The 18,238-nt window shown below is 43.3% G+C and overlaps 1 protein-coding gene across 1 annotated transcript in view; it reads left to right on the top strand.

Annotated features, from left to right (window-relative positions):
- XPO5 (exportin 5) overlaps nt 1-18,238 on the top strand; it is a 51,162-nt gene that overhangs the window by 27,873 nt on the left and 5,051 nt on the right. Inside the window, 10 exon segments of the mRNA XM_077485437.1 lie at nt 6,386-6,486; nt 7,762-7,858; nt 7,930-8,066; nt 11,129-11,226; nt 11,829-11,854; nt 12,683-12,777; nt 13,505-13,597; nt 15,501-15,583; nt 15,937-16,044; nt 17,656-17,793. Coding sequence (XP_077341563.1) covers nt 6,386-6,486; nt 7,762-7,858; nt 7,930-8,066; nt 11,129-11,226; nt 11,829-11,854; nt 12,683-12,777; nt 13,505-13,597; nt 15,501-15,583; nt 15,937-16,044; nt 17,656-17,793 — 976 coding nt within the window.

Below are 18,238 nucleotides of genomic sequence, written 5' to 3'. Positions count from 1 at the left end.
TTCAAATCTCTTTACGGTACCAAAACCAAATGGAGATGTCAGACACATTCTAGATCTCAAGGATCTGAATCGCTTCCTAAACATCTGCTCCTATCGTATGGAGTCAATCCAGTCAGTTGTGTCCACCCTATGGGGAGGAGAAGTTCTAGCATCTATAGATATCATCAAGGATGCCTATCTACATGTGCCAATTTTTCCCTCTCGCCAGACATTCCTGCAGTTTGCGGTAGAACAGCTCCACTTTCAGTTCGTGGCCTTGCCCTTTGGGTTAGCCACCACTCCCTGAGTATTTACAAAGGTTCTAGCCCCCAGTATTAGCAAGACTAAGGGGCCAGGGTATAGCAGTAATGGCATACCTAGATGACCTGCTACTGGTAGATCAGTCAATAGCACGGTTAAACCAAGGGGTGTCCAAAACTGTCAGTTATCTGGAACACCTGGGTTGGATTCTCAATCTAGAAAAATCATCCTTACGGCCGATGAGGAATCTGGAGTATTTGGGCCTGGTCATAGACACAAAGGGAAAGGGTGTTTTTTGCCTCAGGCAAAAGCCAACGCTCTGAGAGCTGGTCCAGGTGGTCAAGGCAAGGAAGGGTCCTTCCATTTGCCTTTGCATGAGATTATTAGTGAAGAGGATAGCTTCCTTCAAAGTGGTTCTCTATGCCCAGTTTCATTCAAGACTGTTGCAACACCGTATTCTGTCTGCTTGGAACAAACAGAGCCAAGCCTTGGATTATCCAATAAATCTGGCACCAAAAGTACACCAGAGTCTCAATTGGTGATTGATAACCAGGCATTTACAGAAAGAAAAATCCTTCATACCAGTTTCCTGGAGAGTAGTAACAATGGATGCCAGCCTATGGGGCTGGGGAGCAGTTCTAGAAGAGACCACTGTTCAAGGGAAGTGGTCAGAGTCTGAGAAGACCTTGCCCATCAATATCCTAGAGATTCGGGCAGTACGTCTGGCTCTAATAGCCTGGACATCCAGGTTGCAGAATTCCCCTGTCAGGATGCAATCCGACAATGCCACAGCATTGGCCTATATCGATCACTAAGGGGGCACCAGAAGCTACGCAACCCAAAGGGAGGTGGACCATAGTCTACCTTGGGCAGAGAAACCTGTTTCTTGCCTATCTGCAGTCTACATTCCAGGAGTCGAAAATTGGCAGGCAGATTTCTTGAGCCGCCAACAGTTGTTCCTGGGAGAATGGTCTCTACATCCCAATGTCTTTTTGGCCATATGCCAAAGATGGGGTACCCCAGACGTAGATCTATTGGCGTGCAGGTTCAACAAGAAGTTGGACAACTTTGTGGCGAGAACAAGGGATCCACTCGCACTCGGGATAGATGCGTTAGTGACCCCCTGGGATCAGTTTTCATTGATATATGCATTCCCTCCAGTTCAGCTGCTACCGCGGCTGCTCCACAGGATCAGGGAAGAAAGGAAGCCGGTAATAGTAGCCCCGGCATGGCCCAGAAGACCCTGGTATGCAGGGATTGTGCGAATGGCAGTAGGAGTAATGGACTCTTCAATCTCGTCCAGACCTGCTGTCACAAGAACCGGTATTCCATCCTGCCTTACAATCGCTAAATTTAATGGTGTGTGGCTATTTAAGCCCACATTCTGAAAAATCGGAGCCTTTCAGGAACAATAGTAACCACCCTGATTAATGCCAGCCTCCAGGACCATTAATTACAGCGTCTGGAGGGCCTATGTCTCCTGGTGTGAAACCAAGGGTTGGCATCCTCGAAAGTATGTCATAGGATGAATTCTGGCCTTTCTACAATTAGGAGTAGAAATGAAGCTGGCCTTGAGCACGATCAAGGGTCAGATTTCGGCATTGGCAGTGTTTTTTTTTTTTCCAAAGGCCGCATGCTTCGCCTTCTTTAGTCCGGCCCTTCATACAAGGGGTAACTTGGATAACGCCACCAGTTATGTCACCCTTGTGCCCATGGGATTTGAATCTAGTTTTCAGTGTTGCAAAGACAACTCTTTGAACCTATATGTAATATTACTGTGCTCCTTTTGACAAGGAAATTTGTATTCCTAGTTGCGGTAACCTCCGCAAGAAGAGTATCAGAATTGGCTGCTTTTTCATGTGAAGAGCCATACTTAATTATTCATAAGGATAAGGTGATGTTGCATGCATTCTCACCCAACCTTTTTACCCAAGGTAGTGTCTGGTTTTCATCTGAATCAAGATGTCTCCCTACCTTCCTTTTTTCCAGAACCTCGTTCTGTGGAAGAAAAATTGTTATTCTCTTAATGTAGTGAGAGCAGTCAAGGCCTATCTGAAAGCGACAGCTCAGATACGGAAAACTGATGTTTTGTTTGTACTGCCAGAAGGCCCTAGAAAGGGCCAGGCAGCATCAAAATCTACTATTGCTAAGTGGATTTGTCAGGCGATTAGTCAGGCTTATGGTCTGAAAAGAGAGGTTCCCTCCCTTTCAGGTTAAAGCGCACTCTACCCAGGCAGTCAGTGCTTCATGGGCAGTGCATCGCCAAGCCTCTATGGCTCAGATTTGCAAGGTTGCTACTTGGTCGTCAGTACATACATTCAAAAAATTCTATCAGATGGAAGTAAGATGGCCGAAGGATAAAACCTTTGGGCGCCGTGTGCTGCGGGCAGCTGTATAGGTCCTCACGTCTAGCGGCAACCGTTTTGCTTTGTCTCCCTCCCCTCAAGTGGCATTGCTTTCGGACATCCCACATTAAGTTGTTATTATGGTGCTCTGTGTCCTGTGATGTAAGATAAAGAAAATAGGATTTTTCTAACAGCTTAAAGAGTGAGGGGTTTACTTCCTCTTTGGTTCCCTGCAAAGGTAAAGCATAATGGACTACTATGCATCGCATAGTAGTCCATTATGTGTCACTTACCTGACACAGGAACCAGCGAAGTCACTGCTGTCCCCTGTAATCTGGAGCATCCATCTTCTCGGTGGGTCTCGCTGCTCCACCGCTGTCATTCGACCAAGCCGCGATGACGTCACTCCCGCGCATGCGCACGGGAGCCGCCGCTCGCAGCATATCGCCGTTGACAGCGGCGCGCTCAGTGCGCCTGCGCGCCGCTGTCTACAGCGCATGTGTTTTGGCAAATATCTCCTAAACCGTGTAGGTTTAGGAGATATTTCTTGGACCTACAGGTAAGCCTTAATCTAGGCTTACCTGTAGATCAAAGTGGTTTGTAAGCGTTTACAACCACTTTAACCTGTAAAATCCTTTTTCTTGGAGTATGTCAGTGAACACAGAGATCACGCCCCTCTTATTGGGATAGGTATATATTGCTTTGCTACAAAAACCAAGGTACTCCTGGTATGGGAGGGGTTATGTAGGGAGGGGATGTCTGTGTTTGTTTTTTTTTGTTTTTTTCAGTGTACTAGTGTCCATTCACCTATAGGTGGCGTATAACCCACATAGTTATTACTATGGTGCTCTGTGTCCCGACCCGGCCCCGCCCCCGGCGCTCCGCGTCAGTGGATGTGATTGACAGCAGCATGAGCCAATGGCTGCGCTGCTTTCCATCCATTCCAGCCAATCAGCGGCCAGGCTGAACAGTGGAAAGGACGTCGGGGGACGAGCGCGGGACTTTCGAGGGGTGAGGTAAGTAAAACGGGGGGGCTGGGGGTGCCAGGACTGTCAGATGTTTTTTCACCTTAATGCATAGAATGCATTAAGGTGAAAAAACATTTACCTTTACAACCCCTTTAATCACTGCTGGCTTTTTTGTTTTTTGGGCTATGAATGAAGAAAGACCAAAAATTTTGTTAAAATAAGTACACACACTCACACACTTTCTTTGTTTCTGTTTATAAAATTTGTAATTTTCATAAATTTTTGGCCAAAAGTTCCACAGCTACATATCTTTGGTAAAAATAACACAAATCAGTGTACAGCAAAACTTTGGATTGCAAGTAACGCGGTTTATGAGCGTTTTGCAATATGAGCTGTTTTTTGAGTGTTGTCTCGCAAGACGAGCAGGATTTAAGCCTCTGGGGTGTGCAGTACCGCATGTGGCCAGGGGAACGGGGGGCATGCCGGTGACTCGGATGTTCCGAGACCCTCGGAAACGCTCAGAGTTCCCAAGTGTCTCTGAGCATTTCTGAGTGTCTCCGGCAACCCCGAACCGCCCCCCCCGGCCACATGCATACACTAGAACTGACACTGGAACTAATTATCTGAGTTTCCATTGATTCCTATGGAGAATCTACCTTTTTTTTTTTTTTTTTTTTTCCCCCACAATTCTTTGCAAATTTAAGATTGTTTGTTTTGTTTTTTGTGTTTTTTTTTTTTCCCACTAAATTTTCATATTAACAGGTTATTTCTCACACACAGCATATGCATACCACAAATTACACCCCAAAATACATTCTGCTCCTTCTCCTGAGTGTGACGATATTACATGCGAGTAGGGCTGAAACAACGAATCGATTAATCAACAACTAATTGATTATGAAATTAATCGATTACTATTTTCATAATCGATTAATCGGCCAGTAACAAAATGGGGTTAAAGTTAATGAGTCTGATATTTACCAGATTGACCCTTTAATAGTATATCTCTCCTCTAATAGTATATACGGTATATCTCCTCTAATAGTATATACGGTATATCTCCTCTAATAGTATATACGATATATCTCCTCTAATAGTATATACGGTATATCTCCTCTAATAGTATATACGGTATATCTCCTCTAATAGTATATACGGTATATCTCCTCTAATAGTATATACGGTATATCTCCTCTAAAAAGTATATACGGTATATCTCCGCTAATAGTACACACTATATCTCCCCTCTAATGGTATATACAGTATATCTCCTCTAATGGTATATACAGTATATCTCCTCTAATGGTATATACAGTATATCTCCTCTAATGGTATATACAGTATATCTCCTCTAATGGTATATACAGTATATCTCCTCTAATGGTATATACAGTATATCTCCTCTAATGGTATATACAGTATATCTCCTCTAATGGTATATACAGTATATCTCCTCTAATGGTATATACAGTATATCTCCTCTAATGGTATATACAGTATATCTCCTCTAATGGTATATACAGTATATCTCCTCTAATAGTATATGCAGTATATCTCTGCTCTAATATATACAGTATATCTCTTCTGTCTGTTGTTCTCAGTGGATTAGATATTTTGCTCCCTAACCATATAGTTGGTTATTTATCTCTACCATTGCATATAGAGATATTTAAGAATAAACTGCCTTTTTTTAAAAACTTTACATATTAACTAAATTATACACCACACTTTTTTTTAAGGTTATTAACCGATTAATCGAAACAATAATCTGTCAACTAATCGATTATGGAAATAATCGTTAGTTGCAGCCCTACATGTGAGACTTTTTCACAGCCTGGCCACATAGAGGTCCAACATGCAGAGGGAGCACCATCAGTTGTTCTAGGAACATAAAATACACATTTTAGTTTGACTACCTCTTACACTATTGAAGGTCCTGGAGAACCATGACAATGGAAACACCCAGAAATGACCCCATTTTGGAAAGTAAACACCCCAACGTATAATCTGAGGCATAATGAGTCTTTTGTACATGTCATTTTTTTTCCACAAGTTTTTGGAAAATGTGGAAAGAAATTAAACGCTTTATTTTTATACAGAGTTGTCAATTTTATACAATATTTCGAACATATAGCATGTACATAGCAAAAATTACAACCCCAAAATATATTCTGCTACTCCTCCCGAGTATGGGATATCACACGTGTGAGACATTTACACAGTCTGGTCACATACCGAGGCCCAACAAGCAGGGAGCGCCATCGGGTGTTATAAGGGCATACATTTCAAATACAATTTGACTACCTATTAAACTTTTTTATGAGGCACTGTAGTGGCACGGATGAGATAAAAATGAGCCATGGATGGGGATGGATGAGGCAGGAATTGGCACAGCTCAGCGCTATGGGCATGTCAGATCAAGCCCACAGCACTGCTGCACTCGATCTCTCCCCCTCTCCTCGCACACTGTACCGATCGGTACGGAGAGTGGAAGATCTGAACTGGGCATGCCCTGGCTTGTTGACAACTAATCTCTCGTCATTGGACGGATCGATCACATGGTAAAGGGCCGCTGTCATTCGCCCTTTATCGGTAATAGACATTCTCGGGGTCACGCAGGAGCACGATTCTGGGAGGATGTTATAGTATGCCCTCCCTTAATTATCCGGCAGCGCTGTAGCCATCGTTCGGCTATGACCCGGTCAGGACGTGGTTAAATGACCATTACTCATACATGTGCCTCCCTCATGTAAATAATTTTCTATCCAACTCGGTGTCCCTCACCACTGACCAGCCTCATGCCCTGACCCTGTATACCTTTCTACTCCTCAGGACATTCAACAATCTGTACCTGCCAGAGGTTGTCCAGAAGATGGGTGAATTCTATGCCAAGTGTTTGGACATGATGGAGATGGAGAAGAAGTGCATCTTGGGTAAGTTTTGAGCCTATGATAGTTATATGCAGGGCTCGACAAAACCCGGGCGCCCGGTCGCATTTGCGACTAGAATTCCAGACCTGGCGCCTGGGGCAGCACAGCTGGGGGTATGCTGTCTCCGTGGCCCCCCCCGGCGCGATCGCGTCGGGCCGCGCCGCCGCCGGCCGGTAATTTAGCCCCCGGCTTTGAGGCCTTCTACGATCCTATGGTTCCTTCTGTAATCTGGCGCCCTCTTGTGGTGGCCGTTGGAATTACAACCAGCAATGCTAATGGATGTAATGCTAATTTTCCCTGTCTGCCAGCCTATCTTTCTTCCCTTTACTCAGAACCCCTAAAAATTATATATATATTTTATTCTAACACCCTAGAGAATAAAATGGTGGTCGTTGCAATACTGTTTGTCACACCGTATTTGCACAGCGGACTTACAAGCGCACTTTTTTGGGGAAAATGTATTTAATAAAAAAAAAAAAAATAAGACAGTAAAGTTAGCCCAATTTTTTTTAATATTGTGAAAGATAATGTTGCGTCGAGTAAATCGATACCAAACATGTCATGCTTCAAAATTGCGCCCGCTCATCGAATGGCGACAAACTTTTACCCTTTAAAATCTCCATAGGCGACATTTAAAAAATTCTACAGGTTGCACTTTTTAAGTTACAGAGGAGGTCTGGGGCTAGAATTATTGCTCTCACTCTACCGATCGCAGCGATACCTCACATGTGTGGTTTGAACACCGCTTTCATATATGCGTTCGCTTCTGCACGCAAGCTTGGCGGGACAGGGCGCGTTTAAAATATTTTTTTTTTATTTTAACTTTTATTTTTATTTTTTTCACTGTTCTTTAAAAAAAAAAAAAAAAAAATGTGTGTCACTTTTGTTCCTATTACAAGGAATGTAAAAATCCCTTGTAATAGAAAAAAGCATGACAGGTCCTCTTGTATATGAGATCTGGGGTCAGAGAGACCTCACATCTCATATTTACACTAAAATGCAATTTAAAAAAAAAAATTGTCATTTGAAAAAAAAAAAAAAAAATGTCCCTCTAAGAGCTATGGGGGGCAATGACTTGGAGACAGGTGGGGGGCTTGGGGCTATCTTCCCCTCACTTGTCTCCATGTCAGGCCAGGGACAGGTCCGGATCGCCATCACGGACCCGGCTCCTAACTTTTTTAGCTGGCTCCTAGATTCCAAGCAAATTTGTCAACCCCTGGTTATATGCATATATTTATTTGCGCCTTTCCACTCCCTGATGTTGTATTCCACTTGTAGGGTTGATACAGCCTGTCATGGACACGTACGATGTCCCCGTGTATCGAAGCACAGAGGAGAGGATGCAGGGCTTCTTCTGCTCCATGTTTGACAGCTGGTGAGTCCTGCTCTGCCCCAGCTACATGTTCTGTTCCTAATGTCGGAGTTCTCATTAATCTCTCATTCTAGTTGCCAGGTTATGGGAAACCTTGGACCAGCCATGTTGCAGGACTTTTATTCTATTCCAGACCTGGCCACTCGCCTGGTTAATTCGGCCTTCTGCAATCTCAGCAATGTTCCCGACTACCGTCTGCGAGCCATGCTGCATATCCTTCAATGCTGGGGAGAATGGGGGGAATGGGATTTGGTCTTGTTGCATGGAGGAGAGGGATGTGTGCATTAGCACTTATATTGTAGGAAGCGCATTTGTGAGGTTAGGCACTGATGTTGAATGAGAGAGCCTGGTTCGCAATCTCTGCTCTAATTCATCCCAGAGGTGTGCTATTGGGTTGAGGTCAGGACTCTGTGCAGGCCAGTCAAGTTCCTCCATCCCAAACTTGCTCATCCATGTCTTTATGGACCTTGCTTTGTGCACTGGTGCGCAGCCATGTTGGAACAGGAAGGGGCCATCCCCAAACTTTTCCCACAAAGTTGGGAGCATGAAATTGTCCAAAATGTCTTGGTATGCTGACGCCTTAAGAGTTCCCTTCACTGGAACTATTCTCTCTCTCTCTCTCTCCCCCCCCCCCCCTTTCCACCAAATGTTTTGGACCATTGCACAAAGCAAGGTTCATAACCCCAGTACTGTCATCACCCCAGTACCATTTTTCTAAAGGAAGCGGCTCTCTTGTAAAAGCAGTTCTAACAGCAAACTAGCCGCTGGGCTTCTTTTACAAGCAACGAAAGGGGATGTCGTCGCCCAACTGCGCCCTCCACTGCCTTTCGCGGCTTGCTGGGGCTCTCCCGTCCCATCAGGAGACCCAAGCGACCAGCTTGGTGGGTCCGCTGGATGGCCAGACAGCCAAACAAAGCCGGGATCAGCTCTCCACTATAGTAACCCGGAAGTGATGATATGCTATCGCTTCCAGTTTACCTGAATGTCAACAGCGCCACTTGCAAAAATCTAAAGCATTAAAAGAAAACCCCAAAAAAAAAAAATATATTGGTGTTTTGGGGTCTTATAAACTTGCAAAACCCACCAAAAAAAAAAAGTGTCAGAAAAAGGCCTGAAGGTCAAGTATTAAGACTAATTGTTGTGGGCTGCTGGCGCTACCTCAGGCTGATGTTAAGTTCGAGCCCGCATTAACCATTTATTATCCCTAAAGACTATATATGTGTTGAGACCGTGTTTAATATTATATCCCAATTACTGTGATTATGCAAAAAAAGTTTTTTTCCCCTTATATCCTTAATCCAACCAAATATGACTACACAACACTTATATTAATTACCATAAGTAAACTCACTGAGTTCATCACTTCTTTCAACAAAGAGCTAAAAAACCACAGACAAAAAACAAAAAATCAAAAATAATCAAGTAATACTTAAACTATTCTGTGATACTGAAAAAAATCCCCATATATGGAAGGTATAACACCTAAACCTCCACTGCACGTGCACAATCCTTGCGTTGTTATTTATACTGTAAAACCCCCCGAGGTTTGATAAATAATAAGTTCGTGTGAAACACCAAAAATTATGAAAAATGTAACCTCATTCAAAAAGAAAGAAATAAAACAAATATACAAAAAAATGTGTAAAAATAAATGTGAATAAAAACATATAATTATATGTCAAAAGATTATATATGTATATATAGTCCACAGAAAAGATCTTCTATCAGGTATTCCCAGATGTACAATTATTCTGCTTCAGGTAACAGGAAGGTGACTTTTGTGATTATGCCTGCTTATTGGTGACTTCCGTGCTCATTCCCCCTCAAGGGTCCCCACTCACCGAATCCACGCACCCCCTAGGGCAGTGATGGCGAACCTTGGCACCCCAGATGTTTTGGAACTACATTTCCCATGATGCTCGTGCACTCTTCAGTGTAGTTGAGCATCATGGGAAATGTAGTTCCAAAACATCTGGGGTGCCAAGGTTCGCCATCACTGCCCTAGGGGGTTATACGCCTGTAATCTGTATTCCACTTTATTGAGGATTCCACTGCTTGGCTCTGTCTTCAACAGGTCCTCCCCAGGTTTTTTTTTAGAGGAGATGAAAAAGGGCTCTTTTGTCCACCAGTAGTTCCTCAAAATGAAAAAAATCCGCTCATGGTGTAGTATTTTGATATACTGAACACATTTAGTTGGGGGAAGGGGGAGCAAGCTGCAAAAAAACTCTTATGGTTTAAAAAAAGGTTTTCTTTATATATATATATATATATATATATATATGTGTGTGTATATATAGTGGGAGACTGATAGCCACTTAAAACATGCTTTATTACAAAAAATATTAAACTTTTCCATATGTCAAAAAAGGATTCTGCACGACACTTTGTACAAAGATTTTCCAAAAAAAATTACAATCTATAACAGTTGTACTGCAGATCTGCAAAGTTGTATATATATAGCAGTCATACAGCTCAAAAAATAAGAAAAAATAAAAATCCGAAAAAACAATAAAAATAAAAATCAGAAAAATTATATAAAAAAACAACAATACAGTCCTTTTTTATATATAGGCAAAGCAGCGCTGTACTCAGTCATATAAAGCCTATTTCCCCAAATTTACACCCCCCTCCTATGGTGGGGAGCTCTAATCTCAGGCTCTATAAGGCTACTTATATGCTGAATAAAAAATTATTATTTAGCTTCATAAATGTTTGGCATCCTTGCACAAATGGAAGCTAAGATACAAGAACAACACACCGGTTCGCCAACATACGAGAGTGATCCCCCTGAGCGAGCGGCGTGCGCTCCAAATAATTGTCTCAAGTGTTAAGACTGTCACCAGACCATTCATTTCAACAACACTCTTCCCATAAGATTATAATGTGCATTTTACCATATTGTATGCATGTTATTTACTTGTAAAAGCCTTCCCTGCATAGACATCCAAAAGCCCTGAGCTTCTGCTGGGCGCCTCCATCTTAGATGTCATGTCAGCAGCACCAGGAGATTCAAGATTATAGAGGGGTAATATAGATGGTACAAGAGGGGTGGGAAGGTTTTTAGAGGGGTGATGTAGAAGAGAGGGGGAGGAGGTTTATAGAGGGGTCAATATAGGTAGCATACAGGGGAGAAGGTCTATGGGGGGGTGATGGAACCGCAAAAAATGGCAGCGTGGGGTGAGTAGCCTCTGAATGACGTAGAAGCATTAGTATTGGGGTGTGCTGTTTGCCAATATATGGTCGCCTATCTTTCCTTAATGTCCTTATCTGTACGTATGTTTGTGAAGCCGTTTATCCTGTCCTGTCCTCCAGAGAGGTACGAGAGCCTTCTATGTCCCATCATGGGTCCACTGCTGACCTTCCTGCACCAGGTAAGAAAACTCCCTTGGTTTCTGTCCTATCCGTGTGACCTCTTCAGCATAGTAGTAGTCACGGCTACTACAGTGATGGCATCGGTTTTTCCGGGTTCCTGTGTCAAGCAGCCATCCTCCTGCATAGTAACTATGGGGGGGGGGGGTCACTTGCTCAGCACTGCCACTATTCAGAGAGAGCCTTGTGGGGTTTTTTTTTTTTCAGTAAATACAAGACATTCCTTGATTGGACAGGGAGAAGCGGTGCCAAAAGAGCGACCCACTGTGGTTAATATGTAGAAGGTCAGCCGCTCGGACAGGACCCGGATAACTTCTGGCGTGACTGTGGTAGCAATGAATACTGCAGAGATTTGCAGCTTACACAGGCATCTTGGGCTCTCATTGGGAAGCTAGGAAAGTCCAGCATGCTTTGCAAACAGTGACTTAGATTCTTTCTGCAATAAATATTTTTGAAAAATGTTTTTCCGCATGTAGTTCATATAAAATATCGATTCATGAACTTAAAACTATTCATGAACGTAAACTTGAAAAAATTAAAATTTATTGACCAAAAAAAACCTGTCCTAGTTTTTATTGATCTTCTTCTCCTTTGTCTCTTCCAGAGATTGTCACAGAAATGGTTGACAAGGTAAGTACACATAGAAGGGGAATGGGTCAGGGGGAGGAGGATTAATGGAACAATGTAGGAGATGGATTATGGAGGAAGATGGGAGGGGTGGATGATAGGAAGAGGGGAATGTATCGGTGAGAGGGACGGAAGGATGCGTGGAGCAAGATAGGATAGAGAGAGAGAGCGAATGGGGTGTGGAGGAGGAAGATTGATGGACTGGTGATGGAGAAAGATGGGTAGGGAGGAAAAAGGCAGGTTATGGAATATGATGGATGGAAAGAGGAGATGGGAGGAGGCAAAAGATGGACAGGCAGACTGAGGCGAGGGTTGGAAAGAAAGGAAGGTTGTAATAGAAAAATGGGATGAAGAAGGGAGATGGAGACGAATGGCTGGAGGAGGGAGATGGAGAGGAACAGAGGGAGATGGAGACTAATGGATGAAGGAGGGAGATGGAGACTAATGGAGGAGGGAGGGAGATGGAGACTAATGGAGGAGGGAGGGAGATGGAGACTAATGGAGGAGGGAGGGAGATGGAGACTAATGGAGGAGGGAGGGAGATGGAGACTAATGGAGGAGGGAGGGAGATGGAGACTAATGGAGGAGGGAGGGAGATGGAGACGGATGGATTAGAAGGATTAAGAAGGATGGACGGAGGACATATGGAGCTCAGTATTACAGCTCGCTTCTCTAACTGTAGAAGCTGATATTTGGACTCTGGAGTCCTCTGCAGGGCTAGTGTTGGATTCTTGGCTTAGGCCAAGGTAAAAAGGTGAACTATTGCAGTGGGCATGTTCTCTGAAACGGTCGTCATATTTAGCTGAGGGGTAATGGTTTGTCTCTGAGCAGTGGAGAAGATTATGGAGAAGTGAACACAGAATCATCAGAGATCCTGGAAATTGAGCTGGCACGGCTGCTGACAAGAGAGATGGTGGATCTGCTTGGTAAGTTCTTAGATTCTTGAGTATAGCCGAATTAGAACTAGTAAAGTTGTTAAAATCTCTCTTTCCATGTGTGTACGACACCACTTCGTGCCCAGGCAAATTTTCAGCTTTCAGCGCTGTCGCACTTTGACAATTGGGCGGTCATGCAACACTGTACCCAAACTAAATTATCATTTTCTTCCTTTGTTTTGGTGGTATTTGAACACCACTGGGGTTTATTTTTTATTTTTTGTTAAACTAAAAAACACCGACCTTTTTGAAAAAAAAAAAAAAAAGTTTTTATTTGTTAATAAAAAAAAAAAGTTTTCTCCTGCACTGATGGGTACTGATGATGTGCCATTCATGGCCATTGATGAGGAGGCATTTATATGTAGCACTGATAGGTGACAGTCGTTACTGATTGGCATTTTGGTGGGCACCTCTGATGGGGTCTGTGCTGATGATCGATGTGCTAATTATCCGTGCAGACCCCGCCCCCTGTCATGAGAGCCGTTTACCGGCACTTCCTGGTTTCCGATGTGATCAGCTGCTGTTGGCCACAGCTGATCACATGGTTAAGTGCCTACGTCATGGGCTCTTTACCACGATCAGAGCGACACACAGAACCGCCGATTGCCACGCTGCGCACCCCCCGGGGGAAGTGGTTAAAGTGTCACTCCTCCAGTGTTCTCTGTATTACACTGTTTATTAATAAGTTCCTCTTCCCCTGTTTTCTGTATGATTCCAGCTACTTGCTGCGTGGCCAAGAAGACCAGTGAGCAAAGCACAAACAAAGCAGAGGTGGACGGACTGCGTGGTGTGAATCAAGCTGAAGCAGAGGGTGAGAACACAGAATTAATACTTTATTTTTGAAGAGCTTGTATAGTGACTGTAAACATATATGTTCTTTTATTATTCTGGTCAGGATTACAAAATTGTGTAGTGTCTTATCTAGCCAGCAGATAATGTTTAGACCTCCTCACATCATTAGCATGATTCTGTTTGAGCTGTGCTGATAGGAGGCTAAATGAGTCCTACCAGCAGTGACTCCGTCCTTATCAGACAGCTCAGTTACATAATTAGTCAGGTTGAAAAAAGACACAAGTCCATCCAGTTCAACCATAAAAAAAATAAAATAAAAAATATCATACAATTCAATATACCCAATTCTATACCCACAGTTGATCCAGAGGAAGGCAAAAAAAACAGCAGAGCATGCTCCAATTTGCTACAGCAGGGGGGGAAAAATTCCTTCCTGATCCCCTGAGAGGCAATCGCATTTTCCCTGGATCAACTTTACCTATAAACGTCAGTACCCCTCTTTTTTTCCTCCTAGATGTAGAGGGCCCCCTTGTCTTCTGTGTTGACCTAAAGTGAATAACTCAACACCAAGTTCATTATATGGACCTCTTATATATTTATACATGGTGATCATATCCCCCCTTAATCTCCTCTTCTCAAGAGAATAAATTCAGTTCCTCTAAACTTTCCTCACAGCTGAGCTCCTCCATGCCTCTTATCAGTTTGGTTGCCCTTCTCTGCACTTTCTCCAGTTCCCCGATATCCTTTTTGAGAACTGGAGCCCAAAACTGAACTGCATATTCCAGATGAGGTCTTACTAATGATTTGTACAGGGGGGCAAAATATCTCTCTCTCTCTGGAGTCCATACCTCTCTTAATGCAAAGGATTTTACTCGCTTTGGAAACCATGGCTTAGAATTGCATGCCAAGTCCAACATTTTAATCAGACAAATGGAGCCTCATAGCAATTTGTGTCTGCAGTGTTGCTGCATTGGCTAATCCAGTGTTTCTCAACTCCAGTCCTCAAGGAGCCACAGGTCATGTTTTCAGGGTTTCCCCTCAAATGAAACGGCTGAGATGAAACTGATCAAATCACCTGTGCAAAATAATGGCCTGAAAACATGACCTGTTGGGGCGCCTTGAGAACTGAAGTTGAGAAACACTGAGCTAACTCATAGTGCTTCGGGAATCTTGTCGTATATTAAATGATTGTTTGTTTTTCTAAAACAAAGACTTGTATAAAACCTAAAACAAGAGTAAAGTAAAAAATAAAATTGACCCAAAACCATTTTCTTTCTGTGTTTCATTAAGGGACACAGTCTATAACTTTTCCCTAGCAAATTAAAAAAACTGTAGGCCAGCCCGGTATAACTCCTTTCACTACCAGCATGCTTTTTAGTTTTTTTTTTCATTATCCCTTGTCCCCTCATTTTGCATCTTTCTGGCACAGGCTGGCAGCCTGCCCCAAGGTGGGAGGGGGTGAGGCTGAGCCGTGGCTCGGGAGCTCACCTGCTTGAGTGCAGCTTGCTCTGGGGGCACCTGGCAGGAGGGGAGGAGCTATGAGTGCCAGCGTGGGAAACGAGAGGAGGCGGCTCTGGGCTGTTCTGTGCAAAACAGGTAACATCTTCTTGTTTAAAAAACAGATGATATCATTGTAGGTTTAAGGTAGATGTAAATTGAGGGGGAAAAAAAAAAAAAAAAATATATATATATATATATATATATATACTAAATATTAAAATATATATAATATATATATGAATTCCTCCTCCTTATTTCACATGCTAACCAAACTATCCAACAAAAATGTCCTTGAGCGGGCGTTGGGGCAAACTGTATCAATGACCTGAGGATGTTTAACACCTGAGGTGTTAAAGATGCCCTTCTTGTATTTTCCTTATACAGTATTTCATTTTTATATTGTATTATATGCTCTCTAGCAGATGAGGAGATGATGAGCCTGGAAGTACCATTACCGGGGTCTCTGGAGTTAACCGAACTTGGGAAGTTTCTGATGTCAAGTGAGGTGAGTGCTGATCCAGGTGGGCAGATGGCTGTTTAATTTATGGGTACCCCGAACTGAATCTGTTAATCAGTCTAATAGGACAAAGGTGGCGGGTGACAACGGGCCAGTATACATGGGTGTACACTGTCACTGGATGATTGGATGTGTGGCGCTGTCAGAGGGTGCTCGGATTGGATTGGAAGAGAATGTTTGCTTTGGGTGGTGGTGATGGTAATAGTGAATATTGAGGAGATTGTTGTTGAAGCTTGCATGAGAGTAGGAATGAATCTTCAAGCACATACATAAATGTAAGTTTGGGTCTAGGAACTGGAGCAAAATGTCATTCATGAATTGTGTTGAAATTTGTTTTTCAGGAGGTGTCCTCCCCTTTACTGATCAGTGCCTTCAGCCCACTTGTTTGGATGGACACACCAGCCTGTCACAAAGCTGCTACTCAGCTGTGCTGGCCCCTGCTAAAACAGGTATGGAGAGCCCCCAGGATCCTTGAGACCTGTTCCCAAGTTGGGGCTTATTTACTGGACTCCGACACGCTCTTCTCTTCCTCTTTAAAGCGGAAGTTCACACAAAAATTCAACCTCTGCTTTTCAGAACCCCCCCCCTCCGGTGTCACATTTGGCACCTTTCAGGGGGCGGGGGGTGCAGATACCTGTCTAAGACAGGTATTTGCACCCATTTTCCAGGCATAGACTCCCACGGGAGTCTATGCCTCTTCCCGTCCCACCGTGCTGTCTGTTGGGACACACACGGGTCTCAGAAACAGCAGGGACTATTCGGGTTGCGCTGCTCGACTCGCGCATGCGCAGTAGGGAGCCGGGAAGTGAAGCCGCAAGGCTTAATTTCCTGATTCCCATACCGAAGATGGCGGTGGCAGCATGTGAGGACCCAGCAACGGTTCGGCCTCGGGTGCCGACATTGCTGGACCCTGGGACAGATGAGTGTCCTTATTTTAACAGTCAGCAGCTGCAGTATTTGTAGCTGTTGACTTTAAAAATAAAACATTTTTTGCCGGACTCCCGCTTTAAAGTGAAGTTAAAAAATAACAAAACTTAACTGCCCTATGCAGTTGGTTTTGCACAGAGCAGCCCAGATCCTCCTCTACTCGGGTCCCTCTTCGGTTCTCCTGGCCCCTTCCTCCTGTTTAGTGCCCCTCACAGCAAGCAGCTTGCTATGAGGGCACCCAAGCCGAGCAACAGCTCCCTATGTCCATTTATACAAGGAGCCGTGGCCTGCTCCCGCCCCCTTTATCTCATCTCCTTATTGGCTGCGTTTACAATCACTTGGCGGGCTCATTTTTTTTATTTGCTGCAAGGATCACCACTTACCCTCACTGCTTGTTTCAACCCTGTATATGCCGCACCGCCGTGTCACAACCACATGCATTGCACTAAGTTATGGGGCGGTTGCAATGTAGCTCCATTTACTTGCATGGGTGGTTTTCAGCAGACTGTGTGGTACCCGCCAAATGTGACGAGGGTTATAATTCCTGCCATGTCCACAAAACAGAGCATCACCACCACGGCATGGGTATACCCCAGCTTTTGTTTTTTGATTTTTTTTTTTTTTTTTTATTTTTTTTTACTTACAGCTTACACTGGAGGGGGGGGCTGAGGGTGGTGAAAATGTGGCTCAGCACCTCCCCCAACAAGAAGTTTGAATGGTTCCTTAAGTGGGTTACACACGATCAGAAAATCGGGCGAACATATGCCTTTTTCAGATTTTTCTTGTATGAAAACGGTACACATTAAACGAAGATCGTTCATTTTGTTACCGTATGAGAAAAATTTGAGTTTGTCTCTTTGGGAATTGTCGTGCGAAAATTCAGAATCAGTTGTGTACGAAAATGTTTGCCCAATAGTCTTCTAGTGCGTACGACCGAGTCTTTAGTCTGATTCTGGGGTTCCTCCTTTCTATCATGCTCATTATAAAGATATTGCGGTCTCCATCTCTCATCCTTTTTTTCTTCTTCCTCTTTTGTGTGCTTTTCTTCCTCTTCTCTATATATCCATCTTCTTGCTCCTTTTTAGCTGCATAGTATGGTATGTGTTGCTGACGTTGATCACTGTCTCCTGTAGGTGATTTCCGGGTCTCTGCCTTCAGAAGCTGCTCTTTGTTTCTTTACAAATATTCTGCACGGTCTTCAGACACACGGTCAGCACGAAGCCTGTAATCACTCCCTGGGGAACCTGGCATTCCAGGTGTATGAAGCTCTGGTAAGAATCACAGTGACTCCGCCTCCGACTGCCAGGAACCATCAAGGAAGTTGTGAACTATGCTAGCATAATATTGGAATTATAAATTATAATCATGGAGACAGGTGTTATAAATATATACAGTAAAACCTCGGATTGCGTGTAACGAGGGTTTTCGAGCTTTTCGCAATACGAGTTGGTTAAAAAAAAAAAAAAAAAACACTTCAATACTGGGCCTATTCTGGAACTCCTCTCCTACGTGTAAAAATCATAATTTTTTTGCTAGAAAATTACTCAGAACCCCCTAACATTATTTATTTATTTATTTATATATATATATATATATATATATATATATATATATATATATATATATATATATATATATATATATATATATATATAATATATATTTTATATATTTTATATATTTTTTTCTTTTTTTTTTTTTTTTTTTAGCAGACAC

Source organism: Lithobates pipiens, unplaced genomic scaffold, assembly GCF_037356315.1.
Source record: "Lithobates pipiens isolate NorthernLeopardFrog02 unplaced genomic scaffold, aLitPip1_a1.2 Scaffold_18, whole genome shotgun sequence".
NCBI classification, from domain to species: domain Eukaryota; kingdom Metazoa; phylum Chordata; class Amphibia; order Anura; family Ranidae; genus Lithobates; species Lithobates pipiens.
This window is presented reverse-complemented; position numbering and strand designations above follow the sequence as displayed.